The 20,452-nt window shown below is 37.4% G+C and overlaps 1 protein-coding gene across 1 annotated transcript; it reads left to right on the top strand.

Moving 5' to 3' along the window:
* Positions 1-3,359: 3,359 nt before the first annotated feature.
* Positions 3,360-20,015, top strand: ZNF658 (zinc finger protein 658). Its single transcript, XM_065879864.1, has 5 exons — positions 3,360-3,428; positions 4,622-4,680; positions 10,195-10,321; positions 10,580-10,675; positions 17,677-20,015. The coding sequence occupies exons 2-5, from the start codon at positions 4,666-4,668 to the stop codon at positions 20,013-20,015; spliced, it is 2,577 nt and encodes an 858-aa protein (XP_065735936.1). The 5' UTR covers positions 3,360-3,428; positions 4,622-4,665.
* The last annotated feature ends 437 nt before the right edge of the window (positions 20,016-20,452 follow it).

The following is a 20,452-nucleotide window of genomic DNA, read 5'->3' as shown; positions in this document are numbered from 1 at the left end:
TATGTTGTAGACACCAAAAACTTGATTCTAAAGTTTACATCGAAATGGAAAAGATCCAGAATAGCCAACTCAATATTTAAGAACAAAGTCATAGAACTGACAATACCTGACTTCAAAAATTATTATAAAGCTACAGGGTCAAACCAGTGTGATACAGGAGAAAGAATCAACAGAAAGATTATTAAAGCTGAATAGAGAGCCCAGAAATATATTCACACAAATATTATCAACCAATCTTTGACAAAGAAGCAAAGACAATTCAATGAAGAAAAGATAGTCTTTTCAACAAATGTGCTAGAACAATTAGACATTCATGTGCAAAAATAAATAAATGTAGACACAGACCTTATACTTTTCACAAATATTAACTCAAAATGGATGATAAATTTAAAACTAAAATGCAAAACTATAAAACTTTTAGAAGATAACACAGAATAAAATGTCTAGGTAACCCTGAGCTTGGCAATGAAATTTTAGATAACATCAAAAGCACAAACCATGAATGAATCGTTTGAATTCATCAAAGTTAAAAACTTCTGCTCTGTGAGAGAATGGAAAGACAAGTCACAGACTGAGAGAAAATATTTGCAAAAGACAGATCTACTAAAGAAATTTTATGTAAAATATACAAATAACAATTCAAATGTAATATCTTCACAAAGGAAGATCCACTTATGGCAAATAGGCATATAAAAAGAATTCCAGCATCAGATGTTATTACAGAATTGCAAATTATGATATACCACTACACTCCTATTAGAATGTACAACAGCCAAAACACTGACAACACCTACTGCTGGTGAGGATATGGAGCAAGAGAAGTTTCATTCATTGCGGGTGAGAATGCAAAATGATACACCCACTTTTGGAAGATAGTTTGGCAGTTTTATAAAGCTGAACATAATTTCCACTATACAAGCCAGATTAGTAATTGATCACAATTATTAATTGATAATGATTTCCTCATTTGGGGTTGTACATACTTTCAAGTATTACTTGTATAATTTTGAACAACTAGCTTACTTCCTCCTCCTCCCTGCTGCTGATCACAGAATTTACTCTTTTATGTTAATACTGGCTCCATTTTCTAATATTTGTTCTATTTCACAGTCGTATTCATAACAGATAGTTGTGTGTAACTTCAATGCTCCTGGCAGCTTGATTTTAAAAGGTACACTTCTGGAGGGGCAGTAAATTCTCCCTAACCCTCCTCCCCAAGGTTCCCAGCCCTAGCCACACGTCTTTTACGGTATGTTAAAAAGAAATTCAAACATTCAGAATAATAGAAATAGTCAAATGAGCATCATGTACACAGATTTAACGATTCTTAACATTTTGCCATATTTGTTTCCTCAAACTGTTTTGATGAATTTTTCAAAAGTAAATTACAAATACATGATTTCATAATTGTAAATATTTCAGTATGTACCTTTAAAAAATAAGAGCAATTTCCTACATCGTCCAAATATTATCACACTAACCAAAGTAATGTTAATTTTCCTTAATATTTCTTATACCTAGTCCATATTTATATTTCCCAAATTGTTGTCTATTGCACTGTTATTTTTTTCCAACCACGATCCGATGGAACACCACACTGCAATATGTTGTTATGTCATAAAATCTAACTCATACCACTGCGAATTCAGGCAAAGTCGCCACGAATCAGCTCCAAACGTTAAGACTTTCAGTTTAAGAGGAAAGACATATGGGAACATATGTATATGTATAGCTGATTCACTTTGTTATAAAGCAGAAACTAACACACCATTGTAAAGCAATTATACCCCAATAAAGATGTTTAAAAACAAAACAAAACAAAACAAAACAAAAAAAACACAAGCAAAATATGCAAAAAAAAAAAAAAAAAAAAAGACTTTCAGTTTACTAACCAAGCGGAAATGCTTCAAAAATTACTTCCTACGCTCTCAAAGACTTATGGGAAATGTAGTCTTGAATGTTATGGGCCCACATCTCAGGCCTCAGGGAATGGGTTTTCAGAGCTCACTCTGCGCATGTGCACGTCCCGACCCGCCTGCTGCCTTAAGACCTCTCCGGCCTAAAAGGAGCCAGGTCTTCCCGTCTTTGGGTTGGTGCTGAAGCCAAGGCTGCCCACTGGAGGTGAGAGCACGGGGTCCGGTTCCGCGCGGCTTGGGGTCCTGCTGGGTCCGGTAGGCTTGTGTGCGGGGGACGGGAGCGGGAAGTCCCGGGAACCTCTAGGCGGGCCCGCCCCTCCCCCAGCCCGCTAGCCCGGGCAGGTCCGGCCCTGCCTGCTCCAGGAGTGCAGGTGAGGCTGAGTCCATGTCTAGAGGAGGTGTTTGGTGCCGGCCAGGCGCGGGCGGAGAATGCAACTTTATAACGTTCACGATGAACAGGAGGCTACTAATAGTAGCTTGTGCAGTTATTCTGAGAATTAAATAAGGTGTCATCTACAAAACATTTTGTCAAGTGATTGTAATAATCACTGTGTAAGCTGCTGTCATAAGACACTTTGTTCCCTTTGTTTGGTATTTCGTTTAACCCTCACAAGTCTACTTGTCTTTATAAACACTCCATTTTTTAAAAATGAAAGGAATTTAGTGTGTGCGGAATGATATAGCCCAGGATACAAGCTGGTAGATGAGAGTTAGGATGCAAATACAAATAGATTTTACTCCCTATCTCTTGCTCCTTCTGATATCCTCCCTGCCTCAGACCCAGAATTGCAACCTGTGGAGTAGCTCCTGGCAGCCTGTCCTCAAATTCCCAGGGACATGATTGTGAAGTGAATGCAGACAGAATGTCGCCATGTGGGAAATATTTACTGGGATTTGTGGATTCTCAGAATGAGGCCCTTGAACCTTACTGAACTGTCCAGGCTGTTTCCATTCTCAAAAGAATAGTCTGATAATGTAACGCAGTGCTGGCCAGTAGAAAGATAATGCAAACCAAATGTAATTAAATTTTTTTCAGTAGTAGCCGTAAAAATTAAAAAGGTGGAAGTTAATTTTACTGGTGTATTTAATTAAGTACATCCAAAATATTATTTAGACTTGTGTCACTAGCCACACTTCGGGTGTAGTAGTTGAACGCAGCTAATGGCTCCATACTAGTTAGTACATTTCTAGTGAATGCCCAAAGAGATTTTGAGTGTTAGGTGAAGGTTTCAAATAAAGTGAATTTGTTTCTCTGCCCTCTGGGGCAAAGTAGCTCTTTTAAAGCAGGAAAGAACAAATGCCACTTGGAAGAACAGCTCTTCTGACAGAGCTTCAGAGCAGAGGCAAAAAGTTCTAGAAAGGAGAGGGTTCTGAGTTGCTCCACCAGAAGCAGTTCTTGATCCTTGTATAGCATGAGTCAGATTTGGTCATTCAGACTTGATGATGATGTTGCATCTAGAAGCCATCACAGACTGTGACAGTGGACACTTGTGGACCAACTTGCAGAAGGTGGTAATCTGGGATTGAGAGGTATGGGTGACTGTCAAGCTACACAGGAAAAGGCACTTTACTGGATGGCTGGTAAGGACATGATGTCCAGGGAAGGTATAAGCAGCCAGAGTTGATGAAATCCTAAACAGCACCCCATTTCCTTCATTTTCCCCTCACTCTTTTCAGATTCTGAGCTGCTCTCACACCATGAGCATTAGATGCCACATTTGGTGATGGACGTTAACATAGAGAATTTTTTCTATGTATTTGAACATAGAGAATAATAAAATGGTAGTAGAAGAAGGTTTTCTATATTGGACACTTTTGGAAGCCCCAAAATACTGAAATGAGTGTTTTTTGTAGAGTCACCAGGGCAGAACCAAGCACAATGATATTTACTTACACAGGTAAGTACTATAAGCATCTTACCAAAATATCTTTTTTTTTAGAAATAGTAACTATTTTAGAACAAAGGATTAAAAAACACATTTCTTGCATAGAGCATTCCATCTTTATTTCAGCTCTAACTCAAGTTGTAAACTCAACAAGAACTTGATTAACAACAATCCAGCCTGAGTAGTTTTTTGACAACATTATTATTATTATTATTATTATTATTTTTTGCGGTACGTGGGCCTCTTACTGCTGTGACCTCTCCCGTTGTGGAGCACAGGCTCTGGACGTGCAGGCTCAGCGGCCATGGCTCATGAGCCCAGCCGCTCCACAGCATGTGGGACCCTCCCGGACCGGGGCACGAACCTGTGTCCCCTGCATCGGCAGGCAGACTCTCAACCACTGTGCCACCAGGGAAGCCTGACAACATTATTTTTAATGAAGGTAGAGGATGTCACCCCTGGTGTACCTGAATTTGTTTAACCAATCCTCTGTTGTTTTACTTTTGTTGTTATTGTTTTTATTGTTGTTTATTATTAGAAGGGAATATAAATTGTTAATTCATTGATAAAAAGCAGTTTACCTTACTCAGTGAAAATGCAAGGTTAAGACCAACATAATCATATCAGAGATGCACATGTTCAGGTGGTGCTACCTTTCTATGGTCTTTCATGTCCCTTCTCAAGAATGTTGAAAGGAACATTCTCCCATGGGGAAGCCTTTTCTCCAGCTGGTGTTATGAGATTGTTAGGCAGATGAATATAGGAGTTGTAAGGCAGAGTAGGTTTTTCATGACCCCGTTTCTTTTTCCTCTTCCCCAGCTGAACCTTCACAGTTCTTTACATTTTTCCAGAAGCAGTAGAAAATGAACATAGCTCAGGTGAGTTCAGTTTTAATAACCTGTTTGTTTTGCAATGGATTTTATAAGGGTTTAAGTGTCTATACATTAACATGGAAAAGTAGAAATAGAAATGAATCAGATGTATTCAGGGAACGTGTAGAAATACAGTTGACCCTTGAACAACACAGATTTGAACTGCACAGATCCAGTTATATGTGGATTGGTTTTTTTTTTGTTTTTAACGATAAACTATGGTACTACATGATCTGTAGTTGGTTGAATCCAGGGAGGTGGAACCGCAGATAAGGAGAAACCGTGTATACAGAGGACTGACTATAAGTTATATGCAGATTTTCAACTCTGCAGAGTGCAGGTGCCCCTAACCACCGAGTTGTTCAAGGGTCAACTGTACAGATGCATAACAAAGCAAAGAGCAAAGGTGGTATTGGATATAAGCAGATCCTCTGATATTACAAATTTATCAAATTGGAGCTCCAAATTTATTTCTGAGGTTTTTGGTAGCCATGTCAGAGTGTCAGACAGACAACACTTTTTTAAAGGTTCACATTGGTGGGAAGATAAAGCCAACTGATTCCTCATAGAAAGTAAAGGCAGTCGAAGATAAAAACATATCTTTGTTATTCTTCAAATAGGTGATTTAGTTAACAGCTTCCTGGTGATAACCCTAGGATTGATAGAATGTTGCCTCCACATGTTCTTCAATAAAAGTAGAAGGCATAAAGCTAAATGAGAACTCGGTTAGTACTGTTTTTCAGAAACTCAGACATGGGTTGAATTAGACATTTTTCTGATGAATCAACTGAATATTCTTAAATTTACTCTCCATAAATATCTCAAGTACCCATGATATTCAGATTTTTCAGCAGACAGTTTAAAATTCTGTTCTCTTTCAAATGTTTCAGCGCTTCCCATTCACACTTCAATTTTCTGCATGATGCCTTGGTTCCTCTCACCACTTGCCTGTGATCTCCAGTGACCAGACACTTGATTATAATCAAATCCATTGAGTTTTGTCTAATCATTTCCCTTGGACTTCTCTGTAGTGCTTGCATCTACTTCTCACATTATCATTCTGGAAAGTTTCTCTGTTAGTGTCTGACACCCTCCACTGGCTCTTTCCTTCCCCTGCTAATGTCTTCATGGAGTCATCTTGTTTTCCATGTCCTTTTACATGGCTTATCCCATTTCCATGCTTGGCCCTTTAATCTTCTCTTTTGTCTCAGAATGATTTCATCCTCTCTCATTTTTTTAAAAAAACAGCTTAATTGAGATTCAAATCATATACCATACAATTCACCCTTATTTAAAGTATAAAAAAACTCATTTTTTTAGTATGCTCACAGATGTGTGCACACATCACAATCAGTTTTAGGACATTTCCATTACCTTAAAAAGCAACTGTATACACTATAGTGTATATACACTACATACAACTATCCCCCTCCTGTAATCCCATTACACCCCTTACCCCCAGGCCACAAGCAACCACTAACTTACTTTCTGTCTCTACAGATTTGCTCAATGACTTCCTGTATTATTTCTTATAGGGCCGTTTTGCCTGTGACAAATTCTGGTTTTTCTTATCTGGAAAGTTTTAATTTTTCCATTTTTGCTGGGTGTAGAATTCTTGGTTGACAGCCTTTTTCTTTCAGCACTTTGAATATGTCATACCACTGCCTTCTGTCATCCATGGATTCTGATTAGTAATCAGCTTTTACTACTCTTGTACATGATGAGTCACTTCTTTCTTAATGCTTTTCAATATTGAGTTCTTGTCTTTTTGACAGTTTGATTATCCTGTGTCCAGGTGTGGATCTCTTACTCGAGGTTTATACTACTTGGAGTTTGTTGAGTGTCTTGGATATGTAGATTATTGTTTTTCATCAGATTTGGAGACTTCTTGGTCAATATTTTTTTCAAGTGTTCTTTCAGACTTTTCTCTCCTCTCTGTCTGGGACTCTCATTATGCATATGTTTGTAAACTTGATGCTACCCCATAGTTTATTTTTTGTCATTATTTTATCTTTGTTTCTCATATTGTAGAATTTCAATAGGCATATTGTGCAGTTTGTTCATACTTACTTTCACCTGCTCAGATCTTCTGTTGAACCCTTCTAGTGAAAGTTTTGTTTCAGTTTTTATACTTTTCAACTCTTCAGCTTCTGTTTAGTCTTTTTTATTTATCATTTCTGTTTCTTTACTGATATTCTTTAAGTAGTGAAATATAGTTCACATACTTTTCCTTTGGTCCTTAGACATTATTTCCTTTACTAGGTCTTTGGCCATATTTAAAATAGCTAATTTAAAGTCATTGCCTAGTAAGTCTAACATCTTCCTCAGGAGCAGTTTCTATTGATTAAACTTTTTCCTGCATATGTGTCTTACTTTCTTATTGTATTGATAATTGGACATTTTAAATAAAATAGCAACCTCAGGAATCTGAGTTTCTCCCCTCCATTGTGGTCATTGTTGAAATGTATTTGCTTAGTGACTTTTGTGAGCTAATTATGTACAGCCTGTATTTCTTGTCATCTGTGGCTGTTGAAGTCTCTATAGAAATTCCTTAAATGCCTGGAACCAGGAGGTCTCCCAGTTTTTGCTAAGGGGCTCTGTGCATGTCGGGGCATTCTTTCAACAGTCAGACAGGCAGTTTACAACTCTGTATCAGCCTTCACTTCCTTCTTACACCAAACCTCAAGATTACCTAGAGGTGAGAGCTTAGGGCCTTCTCACATCTTTCTGGAGCATGCTCATAGCCCTGGGCATATGCACAGTTCTGTGCATGTATGTGCCCTTTTAGATTCTCAGGAATATATGGGAGTTTTTCAGAACCTTTATAGACATCTCATTCCTCAGCTTTTCCTTTTAAGCTTTTTGATTAGGCCATTGGTTGCCCCAACTGTTAAACACTGCCTCAGGTAGCCACTAAGTTAAACAAATGCCTTTAAATGTTTTTGACAAATGCCTCTGAGATAAGACTTTTCATACTATGTGAGCTCTGAGTTAGCTCAAATAAAGACATACTTGCAAGTGAGGTCTTTCAGGAAACCTCCAAACAGAAGCAAGTAATGAGTTTTCTTGGAGTGAGGCTTTGACAGAACTCCAACCCAGTTCTGCTGCTCCTGTGGTTGCCAGGCTGCTAATTTTAACTGTGATTGCAGACTGTTGGTTCTTAAACTACTTCAGAGATGGCGAGAGATGAATGGAAACAGGGTAAGTTAGAAGAACACAATATCACTTTCTTAGTGTGCTTCAGCCTTTTTTTCCCTTTGTATAAATGATCTGTAGATTGCCTTTATTAACTTCTACAATTTTTGCCATTTTTTTCATTGCTTTTATGGAGGAGAAAATTTTCTTGGATCCCACTTCATCATTTTCACTTATGTCACTTGTTAGCTTATTTTTTTGAATTCAGCTGAGTTTTATTTTTTAATTTGTCTTCGAAGCAGAGAGGCAGAGATAAGGCAGAGGGAGAGAGGAAGAGGGAGAGATGGAGGGAGAGGGAGAGGGAGGGAGAGAGAGAGAGGGACAGAGTGATGGAGGGAGCGAAAGATGTCTCTCCCTCTCTCCCTCTCTCCCTCCCTCAGATATTAAAGAGATTGGCAAAAATGAAGACAGTGATACTTTTCTCATTAATTTTTTTCATTTTGGGAAATACAGTTAACTTGTCTTTATTTTTCTTTTAGATTAAAAAAAATTTATGAGAAGTGTTTCTGTTCTTTTATTCATTTATTTTATTGATAGTTACCAACTGCTAACATTGAGCTTCACACAGGAGGTAATTACTAAGTAACACTGAAGACATGAATGAACAAATAATTGCATAAATAACACTGGGGAAAGGCTATTTCTGTCCTTTTACCTCTTAATCTAGTTCTGTTTCTTCCTTTTTTTTTTTTTTTTTTTTGCGGTACGCGGGCCCCTCACTGCTGTGGCCTCTCCCGCTGTGGAGCACAGGCTCCGGACGCGCAGGCTCAGTGGCCATGGCTCACGGGCCTAGCCGCTCCGCAGCATGTGGGATCCTCCCGGACCGGGGCACAAACCCGTGTCCCCTGCATCGGCAGGTGGACTCTCAACCACTGCGCCACCAGGGAAGCCCTCTTCCTATTTTTAATTGTGATAAGAACACTTAACATGAGATCGACACTTTTTTTTGCGATGTGCGGGCCTCTCACTGCCGCAGCCTCTCCCGTTGTGGAACACACGCTCCGGACACGCAGGCTCAGCGGCCATGGCCCACAGGCCCAGCCGCCCCACAGCATGTGGGATCCTCCCGGACCGGAACACGAACCCATGTCCCCTGCATCAGCAGGCAGACTCTCAACCACTGCACCACCAGGGAAGCCTGAGATCAACCCTTTTAATACACTTTACGTGTACAATACAGTATTGTTAACTATAGGCACAACGTTGTACAGCAGATCTCTAGAACTTAATGATTTTGTATAACTGAAACTTCATACCCATTGAATTAGCTACTTACTATTTCTCCCTCCTGCCAGCCTCTTTGAAGTCTTTTGCTGTGGAAACTTTCCTTTTTCTCAGTTTCTAAGACTCTGTTCTCTCATAATTACTTTCCAGAAAACTTCTCCTCTGGCTTTGTGACCTCTACTTTTTCTGCCAGCCTCTTTAATATTCATGGTTTCTCAAACGCTGTTTTTTGATACTTTTCTTTCCTCAATCTGTACGTGCTCAAGTTGTTGTCTGATTGCCTCGGATAACTTCAGTTACCACCTAAATTGCTAGTAGTTCCTTAAAGCTTGTCTTCATCCTTGACCTCCCTTCTGTGTTCTAAAACTATGTGTATACTCGCTTAAGGGACTGTTCCAGCTTTATGTTTCACAGACCCTTTAGTAGCAACATGAACAGATCTATCTCACTAAAACTTCTAACACATTTCTTTCCCTTTATTTCCCAAATATCAGTGTTTGGAACCAGCATTAAGGAAGCTGCTCATACTGCTAGATGGGTAGCTACACAAGAAAGTAGTTATCAGATTGGTTGCTGTTTCTGCTGTCTGATTATATCCCTATTCCTATATCTGTTACTTCAGTGTTGATAGTGTTCTTTCACACCCATCCTTGGTACGTTGTTCTTCACTCTTCATGAGTTCTATACATTTATTTATACATAAATTCCATCATGTCTAATATCTCTACAACTTATGTATATCTCTAACGTGTCTCCCATTATTTACAGTGATGATGTCCAAAGAGAGATGGACATTCTAGAATTATCTAGAATACCCAGTATAATCCCTTGGGATATAGAAGAAGAGTTGTAATAAGTCTCTTTATATTGAGTTTTTTTAATCTTAAAAAAATCTGTAATTTGTAAATATATATAAATGAATTAAGTTAAAAATGAATTGCTAAAATCTTTTTAACTAATTGGGTAACTCCAAAGTTAGAGACAAACTAGGTCAAAAATAAGCGTTCTTTATAATGATTTGGTTTAAAGCCTTAAAACTAAACAGGAGAAATAATAATTTTCAACTAATTTTGAACTTTTGAACAAAATTTGTTGTTACAGGGATCAGTGTCATTCGAAGATGTGACTGTGGAGTTCACCCAGGATGAATGGCAGTATGTAGGCCCTGCTCTGAGGACCCTGTACAAAGATGTGATGCTGGAGAACTACAGCCACCTCGTCTCATTGGGTGAGCAGACCTTACCATGTGACTCCCTCTGGAATATTTTCTTTTTTTTTTAAATTATCAAAACACATGAACCATTTATAGAGATTGTTGTTCAGGCTTTGATTAAGAAGTTTAAGGTAACTGAGACCTTTACAGAAACTGAAACACTGTGTCATTACTTTCCCTTTGAAAACTTCAAATGAGCACATTCATTTTGCTTCACCTTCAGAAATGCCCATGGTTCTGGTCTATATATAGCTTTAGTTGTTACATTTGCAGGGTACTGTATTATCAAACCCCAGGTGATCTTCAAGTTGGAGCACGGTGAAGAGCCCTGGCCCTCAGAGGAAGAATTCCTAAACCAGAAGTATCCAGGTGAGTGAGCGTTGACACAAGGAAGTACCTGGGGTAGTTAGACTTTAGAAGGGACCACTTTTTAAAGTTTATTTTCTTTTCTTTTAAACAGCTTTACTAAGATACAGTTCAATATACAATTGTATATATCATACAATCCACCCATTTAAAGTGTACAGTTCACTGGCTCTTAATAGACTCACAGATATGTATAAACATCACCACAGGGCTTCCCTGGTGGCGCAGTGTTTGAGGGTCCGCCTGCTGATGCAGGGGACACAGGTTTGTGCGCTGGTCCGGGAAAATCCCACATGCTGCGGAGTGGCTAGGCCCTTGAGCCATGGCCGCTGAGCCTGCGCGTCCGGAGCCTGTGCTCCGCAATGGGAGAGGCCACAACAGTGAGAGGCCTGCGTACCGCAAAAAAAAAAAAAGAAAAGAAAAAAAAACCCATCACCACAGTCAGTTTTCTTCACCTCAAAAGGAAACCCTATACCCTTCAGCTATGACCTCCCTCTCTCCCTGTCCCCTTCAGCCCTAGCAACCACTAATCTACTTTCTGTCTGTAGATTTGTTTATTCTGGACATTTCATATAAATGGAATCACACATTATATGGTATTTTGTGATTGGCTTCTTTCACTTAGCATTACAAGGTTCATGTTGTAGCTTGTATCAGTACTTAATCCTTTTTATGGCAAAATAATATAACATTGTCAGGATATACCACATCTGTTTGTCCATTCATCAGTCAGTGGACATTTGGGATCCTTCCTTTTTGCTATTATTGAGTAATGCTGATATAAACATTTATTAACAAGTGTTTTCATGGGCATATGTTTTTATTTCTCTTGAGTTTATACCTAGGAGTAGAATTGCTGGGTTATATGGTAACTCTGAAGAACTACCAGACTTTTCTAAAGTGGCTGCACCATTTTCCATTCCTGATGATAGCATGTGAGGGTTCTAATTTCTCCACATCTCCACCAACACTTATTTTTGTTCTAGCCATCCCAATGGATGTGAAGTGGTATGTTATTAAGGTTTTGATTTGCAATTCTGTATTAGTCAGCTGGGCTGGCATGACAAAATACCATAGCTTAAACAAAAGAAATTTATTTCTCACTGTTCTGGAGACTGGAAGTACAAGATCAAGGTGGCAATAGGGTTGATTTTTTTTGTGAGGTCTCTCTTCCTGGCTTGCAGATGACCTTCTCACTGTGTCCTCACATGGCCTTTCCTCTGTGCATGCATGGAGAGAGAGAGAGCTCTGATGTCTCTTCCTTTTCTTATAAGAACACCAGTCCTATAGAATTAGGACCCCACCCGTATGAACTCATTTAACCTTAATTACCTCCCTAAAGGCCTTATCTCCAAATACAGTTACATTGGGGTTAGGGCTTCAACATATTGAACAAATTGTCCATAACAATTTCCGTGATCACTAATTCTGTCAAGCATCTTTTCATGTGCTTAATGACCTTTGTCTAAACTAATAATTCCAGGAATTTCAAAAGTTATAATTTCAAAATAATTCCTGGAGTAAAAAAATAAAATCACCTTAAATGTATTTATTGAAAGTTTATTTATTAAAAGTTTGTGAAGCCATTTTTTTTAACACCTTTATTGGAGTATATTTTCTTTACAATGTTGTGTTAGTTTCTGCTGTACAACAAAGTGAATCAGTTATATGTATACATATATCCTCATATCCCCTCCCTCTTGCATCTCCCTCCCACCCTCCCTATCCCACCCCTCTAGATGGTCACAAAGCACTGAGTTGATATCCCTGTGCGATGCAGCTGCTTCCCACTAGCTATCTGTTTTACATTTGGTAGTGCACATATGTCAAGGCTACTCTCTCACTTCGTCCCAGCTTTCCCTTCCCCCTCCCCGTGTCCTCAAGTCCATTATCTATATCTGCGTTTTTATTCCTGTCCTGCCCCTAGGTTCATTAGAACCTTTTTTTTAAGATTCCATATATATGTGTTAGCATACAGTATTTGTTTTTCTCTTTCTGACTTACTTCACTCTGTATGACAGATTTTAGGTCCATCCACCTCACTATAGGTAACTCAATTTCATTTCTTTTTATGGCTGAGTAATATTCCATTGTATATATGTACCACATCTTCTTTATCCATTGTGAAGCCATTTAAATAGCCATAACATAAAGATTGACATTATTTAGATGAAGAATATCTCCCAGTCACTAAATGTAAATGATTGGATCATACTGATTGGCTAAAAAAGTTGTCCCTAAATAAGTATCTTAGAAAGATTGTAATAAAAAAATGATAAAGTTATTCAGTCAATAAAAATAATTCAGAGTTTCATATTCTATTATTGAAGTTTGAATTTAGGCAATAAATACATTAACTTAAAAGAAAGTCCTCTAGCTCAGGAGCACAGGTTAAAATAAATCTTTAAGAATTGGAGTGACTGCACCAGAGAATACTATATCAGTGATCATAAAACACAAAATAGGGGGCTTCCCTGGTGGCGCAGTGGTTGAGAGTCCGCCTGCCGATGAGGGGGACGTGGGTTCATGCCCTGGTCCAGGAGGATCCCACATGCCACGGAGCGGCTAGGCCCGTGAGCCATGGCCACTGAGTCTGCATGTCCAGAGCCTGTGCTCCACAGCGGGAGAGGCCACAGCAGTGAGAGGCCTGCGTACCGCAGAAAAAACAAAACAAAACAAAACAAAAAAACAACACAAAATAATGGAGTTCTAAGAACTTAAAATTCACTAGGAGTAGGATATTATATCTCATTAAATAATAAGATACTGTGGACATTAAAATGTATGCCTATAGAAGATATAAATGATAATTTTATTAAAATGAAACATTTGTGTATATGTATGCTGAAATCAAATAACAAGCCTTTCAGCTTCCCGTAGAATATAATCATAAGATAGTGAAAATATAGTTAGTCTAAAAAGTAAATACCAATAAATCGAACAAGTTAAAATTACCACAGATAATATTTTCTCTACATAGTTTGATAAATCTAGAAATTGATAAAATGAGTAAAAAAAAATTCTTTGGACGTGAAAATTAAAAAAAATATCTGTTTAAATAATAGTACATAAAAGAAAACCAAATCCAAAATTGCATGACATTTATAAAATAGTAGTAAATGTTACATGTTAGAAACCTTATGAGATAGCTAAATAGTTAACAGGTAAATTTTTAGTCTCATATTTATGTTAATAAATTAAGCAAAAACAATAACAAAAATATACTAATGAAAACAGAACTTAAAAGTGAAGTTAAAAGTTAATAAACTGGGGACTTGCCTGGTGGTCCAGTGGTAAAGAATCTGCTTTACAATGCAGGGGACACAGGTTCAATCCCTGGTTGGGGAACTAAGATCCCACATGCCATGGGGCAACTAAGCCCATGCGCTACAACTACTGAGGCCACGCACCTCAACTAGAGAGCCTGAATGCCACTAACTACAGAGTCCACGTGCTCTGGAGCCCACATGCCACAACTAGAGAGAGAACCCGCATGCCACAATGAAAGATCCCACATGCTGCAACCAAAGATCCCGCATGCTGCAACGAAATATCCCGCATGCTACAATGAAAGTCCACATGCCACAATGAAGATCCCGCATACCACAACTAAGCAAAATAAAACAAAAAAACGACATAGCCAAAAATATTAATAAACTGGAAAACTGAAATTGTAGAATGGTTCTTAGAATAAAAATCAAATAGATTAAACTTTAGCTAACCCTAACAAAGGCAAAGGAAAGGAAGAACTGAATAAGTTCAAGTGGGGTTATATTAGTAAAGATTTAATGCAATATCAAACTAAATCCCATTCATAATGAAGAGTGATGTGGGAAGGACTTGCTCTTCCAGATATCAAGGCTTTATGTAAATCTCAGGGTAGTTAAGTATTATGGAGCCGAGAGTGGGATAGTTTAATAAATTAGTGAAACAGAAGAGAAAGCTCAAGAAAAAAATGTACTTTATATACAGCTGGTCTTTGACAGGTGGCACTACCCCACAGAAAAGTGGAGAAAGAATCCCAAGGTGACCTTATGGATCAAATCAAAAAACTGCATTAAGGTGGCTTAAAAACCTGATTATCAAAGCAAAACTAAAAATATTCTATATGATAAGGAAAACATGTTTATGACTCTGTTTAAGGAAGGCATTAATAAGATATGAAAAGCATTAACCAAGGAAAAGATGGAGTAAATGTATTCTTTCCTACTGCATCCACTAAGTACAGTTAAATATGTATATTTACATATACATATGTATGCATATGCATACATATGTATGCATATATATAGTACATATATATATAACAGATATAAGATGCTTAAAGTTTTAAGGAAGAATGAAGATGGCATCTTAACAATATAGAGTCTTCCAATTGATAGACAACATATTTATTTAGGCTTTATTTAGGATTTCTTTGAATTCTTTTATCACTGTTTTTGCAGCATACAGATACCAAGTTTTTTGGGGTTTTGTTTTTTTAGTGCTATGGTAAATCGTGTTATTTACCTGGTTTCACATTTTAATTGACCATTGTTTGTATGTGATTGGATTTTGTATATTGGCTTTATATTTTGCCCTTGCAAAACTTATTAGTTCAAAGAGCTTTTTAAAAGATCTTCATGTGATTTTTCTGTGTAGACTTACTCAGTATCTTCATTTTTATTCTTGCCTTATTGCATTGTTTGAGTAGAAGTGCTAAGAGTAAACACCCTTGTCTTTTTCCCAATCTTAGGGTTAAAGTGTTCACTCTCTCACTCTTAAGTATGATGTCAGCTGCAGGCTTTTTATAGATTCCCTTTATTAGGTTAATGAATGGATTTTGAATATTGTGAAATTTTTTTGCCAGAATTTGTGTGATTTTGTAGTTTTAATTCCATAGAGGATTAATATAATGGATTAGATTGATTGGTTTTTTAAAAAACATGCCAACAGTTTGCATTCTTGGGATGAATGCCACTTGATCCTGATTTATTATTTTTATATATTGCTGTTCTTTTGGCTACTTTTTTTTTTTCTGGACTTTTGCACTGATGTCATTAGGGATATATTGGTCACTAGGTTTCTTTTCTTGAATTATTTTGTTTGGTTTTGCTGTGAGGATAGTACAGGCCTCAAAATATTTAGGAAACATTCCCTCATCTTGTATTTTCTAGAAGAGACTATATAAAATTGGTATTATTTCTTATTTAAATGTTTGGTGGTACTCACTAGTTAAAACAGTCTGATCCTAGAGCTGTTTCTTGGAAGTATATGTTTTTTTGACCATATATTCAGTTTCTTAATTACTGATCTATTTGGGTTATTTCATTTTTCTTGAGTGAGTTTAGTTGTTTTATTTTTCAAGACGTTTGTCTGTTTCATGTAAGTTGTCAAATTTATAGGCATAGAGTTTCTCTTAATCTTTTATTATCTCTTCAATGTCTGTTGTGTCGGTAGTTATATCCCCTTCTGCATTCTTTCTGATATTGTATGTCTTTTTTCTTCTTTTGGTTTTTATCATTAAAAAAATGTTTAAATAAATAAGCTTTGGTTTGATTGATTTTTCTCTGTTGTTTTCCATTTTATTGTTTTCTCTAATCTTTATTATTTTTTCTTTTGCTTTCTTTAGATTCACCTTCTCTTTGTCTAGTTTCTTAAAGTAGAAGCTTAGGTAATTGTTGGAGGGCTTTCTTTTCTCATATAAAATTTTTAAGCTATAAATTTATTTCTGAGTACTACTTTAGCTGCATCCCACAAATTTCTATATGTTTTTGACAGTTTTGTTTTCATATATGTAAAATACTTTAATTTTCTGTGAGACTTCCTCTTTGACCTATGGGTTAATTAGAAGCTTATGAATTTACAAATATTTTGTATTTCTCCAGATAATTTTGTGTTACTGATTTCTAGTATGATGATTTCTCTATGGCTTGAGATTATACTGTATGTGACTTCTTTTATATTTGTGAATATTTGTCTTACAGTCCAGAATATGGTCTATCTTCATGAATGCTTCATAAACATTTGAGAATAATGTGAATTCACCTGTTTTTAACTATGCTGTATTCTTGAGTTTGAGGGTGTAATTTTTACAAGTCCTACTTCATCTTTTCTAGCTGTAATATTGGGCCTACCATATATTCCTGCTTCTTTTCTTGTTTCTGTTCTTTATTTTCCTTCTCTCCTTCATGTACCTGCTATGAGTTGCTACCAGTGCCCTAAAACAATAGATTTGTTGCTCTTGACTTTGCAGAGTCCATAGAGTCAGTAGGAATATGGTTCCAGGCAGAATTTTGGTGGTGGTTGCTGTTACCATCTCATAGAGTGTCCCATGAATTGAACTTTCTCAGAATTCATGATCTTTCTTGTGAGCTGTTGGTTTGGCTCATAGAGGAAAATTTTGGAAGAGTGTGCGAATCCTTTATATCTGTAGCAGAACCATAGGGAAGAGTGTTCCTTTTTCTTTTTGGCTTGAGTAGGGTGAATATTGTCAAAAAGTTTTCTGTTCTGTGGGACCACCTTTTTCTCAAATGTTTGACTGAGAAGGAACAGATTTTTCTTGAAGCTCTTATTATCTCCCCCTATTGTTGACTTTGTTTTTTAGGCTCCTCCAGCACAACAGTACCCCATATAAGGTATATGGGAAGCAGAAAGAAAAGCCTTGGAATTCTTTGCCATGTCATTTCTAAAGTTCACCTCTGTTCCATTTTGTAGCATCTTCATTTGTTTGTTTGTATGTTTTTTTTTTTTGTCCAGGAAATTTTAATTGTAAGAGGGTGGACCTTGGAAAAATGAGGCTTCTCCATCTCAGCCAGCACTGGAAATAATATCTTTTTTTTTTTTTTTTAATAACATGGATGAGGAGAGATTGAGTGTATGTGTCTGTCTTTCTCTGGAATTATTAATCTTTGGAAATATGACTAGAAACAATAGATACAATAAATAACAAAACATATGACCTTAAGCTTCTCTCCATAAGAAATGTAGGGTTCATAAGATGTTTTCAATTTTTCTCATTTTAGGATGTTACAGAGTTGATGTCCATATTGAGGAGAACCAGGAAAAACAAGAGAAACCTCTGTGGCAAGTAGTATTCACTGATAACAAAATATTGAGTAAAGAAGAGCAGAAAGCTTTAGAGAAACCATTTCATCTTAGTATAACTCCAGATTTTTCAGGAAAAATGCCCTCTAAACATGACTCATGTAGAATGAATTTGCCGGTTGTTTCTGAATTAATTCTTAGTGATAGGAATTATTCACGAAACAAGACTGACTACATAAATGTATGTGAGAAGTTGCAGCTGGATATTCAGCGTGAGAAAACTCATACTGGAGAGCAGTGTTACAAATATAATGAAAATATGAAAGCTCTCAGTTATGTGAAAGATCATCATAAATTTCAAACTCTGGAGCAATCTTTTGAATGTAATGAATATGGAAAAGTCTTACATGATAAGACCATCTGTGTTACAGCTAAGAGTTCAGTAAAAGGAGAGGAATCCTGTAAGGATAATGAATTTAGGGGAAATTGTGATAAAGCAGCTCTTTTTAACCACATGAGAACTGGCACAAGGAAAAAATGCTTTGATCTTAATGAATGTGGTAAATCCTGTGAATACAATGAGGTTCACATGGCTTTGGCACACTATGAATGTAATGAAAGTGGGAATAACTTCAGTAGGAATTCACCCCTCACTCAGCCTCAGAGAACTGTTACAGGACAAGGTGCCTTTGAAAGCAGTAAGTGTGAAGAAAACTTGAGCCAGAGCTCAGGCCGTATAGTACATCAGAAGACACAAACTAGAGATACATTCTGTGTTTATAATGGATTTACAAACACCTTCTACCAGAAGTTAGACTTTACAGTACATCAGAGAATTCACAAAGAAGAGAAATTCTATCAATGTGATAAATATGAGAAATCCTCCCATCAGAACTCAGCCCTCAGTGTACATCAGCAGTGTGACACAGGAGAGAAGTCATTTGAACTTACTGAATGCAGGAAGTCATTTTACCAGAAAGCACACCTCATTCAGCATCAGAGGACCCACCCAGGGGAGAAACCTTATGAATGTGAGGAATGTGGGAAATCCTTTTGTTCATATTCACATCCTATTCATTATCCTGGAACTCATATGGGAGTCAATCTGTATGAATGTAATGAATGTGGGAAAACTGTCGCTGATAATTCAACCCTCAGAGCACATCAGAGAATTCACACAGAGGAGAAACCCTTCAATTGTAATGACTGTGAGAGGTCTTTTGCCCATAATTCAGCCTGCAGAGCACATCAGAGAATTCACACAGGTGAGAAACCATATGAGTGTAATGACTGTGAGAAAACTTTTGCCCATAATTCCACCCTCAGAGCACATCAGAAAATTCACACTGGGGTGAAACTCTACAAATGTAATGAATGTGGGAAAACTTTTTCCCAGAAGACACGTCTTAGTACACATCAGAGGATTCACACAGGTGAGAAACCCTATGGATGTAGTGAATGTGGGAAAACCTTCTCCCAGAAATCATACCTCAGTGGACATGAGAGAATTCACAAAGGGGAAAAACCTTATGAATGTAATGAATGTGGGAAAACTTTTGTCTATAAGGCAGCCCTCATTGTCCATCAAAGAATTCACACAGGAGAAAAACCCTATGAATGTAATGAATGTGGGAAAACTTTCTCCCAGAGGACACACCTCTATGCACATCAGAGAACTCACACAGGGGAGAAACCTTATGAATGTAAGGAATGTGGGAAAACTTTTGCAGATAAGTCAGCCCTCAGGGCACATCAGAGAATTCACAAAGGGGAGAAACCCTATGAATGTAGTGAATGTGGGAAAACTTTCTCCAAGACATCACACCTCAGAGCACATCTGAGGACTCGCACAGGGGAGAAACCCTATGAATGTAATGAATGTGGGAAAACTTTCTCCCAGAAGTCGTATGTTAGTGCACATCAGAGAATTCACAGAGGGGAGAAACCTTACGAATGTATCATATGTGGGAAACCTTTTGCCCATAATTCAACCCTCAGAGTACATCAGAGAATTCACACAGGTGTAAAATCCTACAAATGTAATGAATGTGGGAAAACTTTCTCTCAGAAGTCACACCTTAGTGCACATCAGAGAATTCACACAGGAGAGAAACCCTATGAGTGTAATGAATGTGGGAAAGCTTTTGCCCAAAATTCAACTCTTGGAGTACACCTGAGAATTCACACAGGTGAGAAACCCTACAAATGTTATGAATGTGGAAAAACCTTTGTCCGTAAGGCAGCTCTTAGAGTACATCACACCAGAATGCACTCTAGAGAGAAAACTCTTGCATGTAATGAATTTGGGATGTGCTAAGGGAAGTTACACCTTATTAGTTAACACCGTAGAAAAGCTCAAGTCACATAGACTGGCAAATTATTTTTCTTAACTGTTTACTTTTCCACTGAGCACATAGCTTGTCTTAGTTTCCCAATTTTTCCTTCGTCTGGGTGGGGCTGGTCATGGAGTATGATGCTATTACATTTAAGTAATAAATGGCTTTAATAAGTCACCTTACATTCTTCCTATCCTGTGTTATACTGGAATTGAGAGATTTCCATGGCAGACTTGGGTGCTGTGTATTAAATATGGCAGAGCACAAGGTGAAAGAAGCTAGAGTCAATAACTGAGTGAAACAATTCTCCACTGACAGATCTTCACCAATTGTTTTTTTGTTGTTTTTTTAAGCCAGAATTAAGTTTTTATTCTGTTGAGCTCTTAAAGATTTTGGCCTGTTGGTTAAATGCATATAG

Source organism: Phocoena phocoena, chromosome 6 (genome assembly GCF_963924675.1).
Source record: "Phocoena phocoena chromosome 6, mPhoPho1.1, whole genome shotgun sequence".
Classification (NCBI taxonomy): domain Eukaryota; kingdom Metazoa; phylum Chordata; class Mammalia; order Artiodactyla; family Phocoenidae; genus Phocoena; species Phocoena phocoena.
This window is presented reverse-complemented; position numbering and strand designations above follow the sequence as displayed.

Coding starts and splice junctions, on each gene's coding strand:
- ZNF658 (XM_065879864.1), top strand. Junction 10,322..10,579: donor CAGCCACCTCGTCTCATTGG/GTGAGCAGACCT, acceptor TTACATTTGCAG/GGTACTGTATTATCAAACCC. Junction 10,676..17,676: donor CCTAAACCAGAAGTATCCAG/GTGAGTGAGCGT, acceptor TTCTCATTTTAG/GATGTTACAGAGTTGATGTC.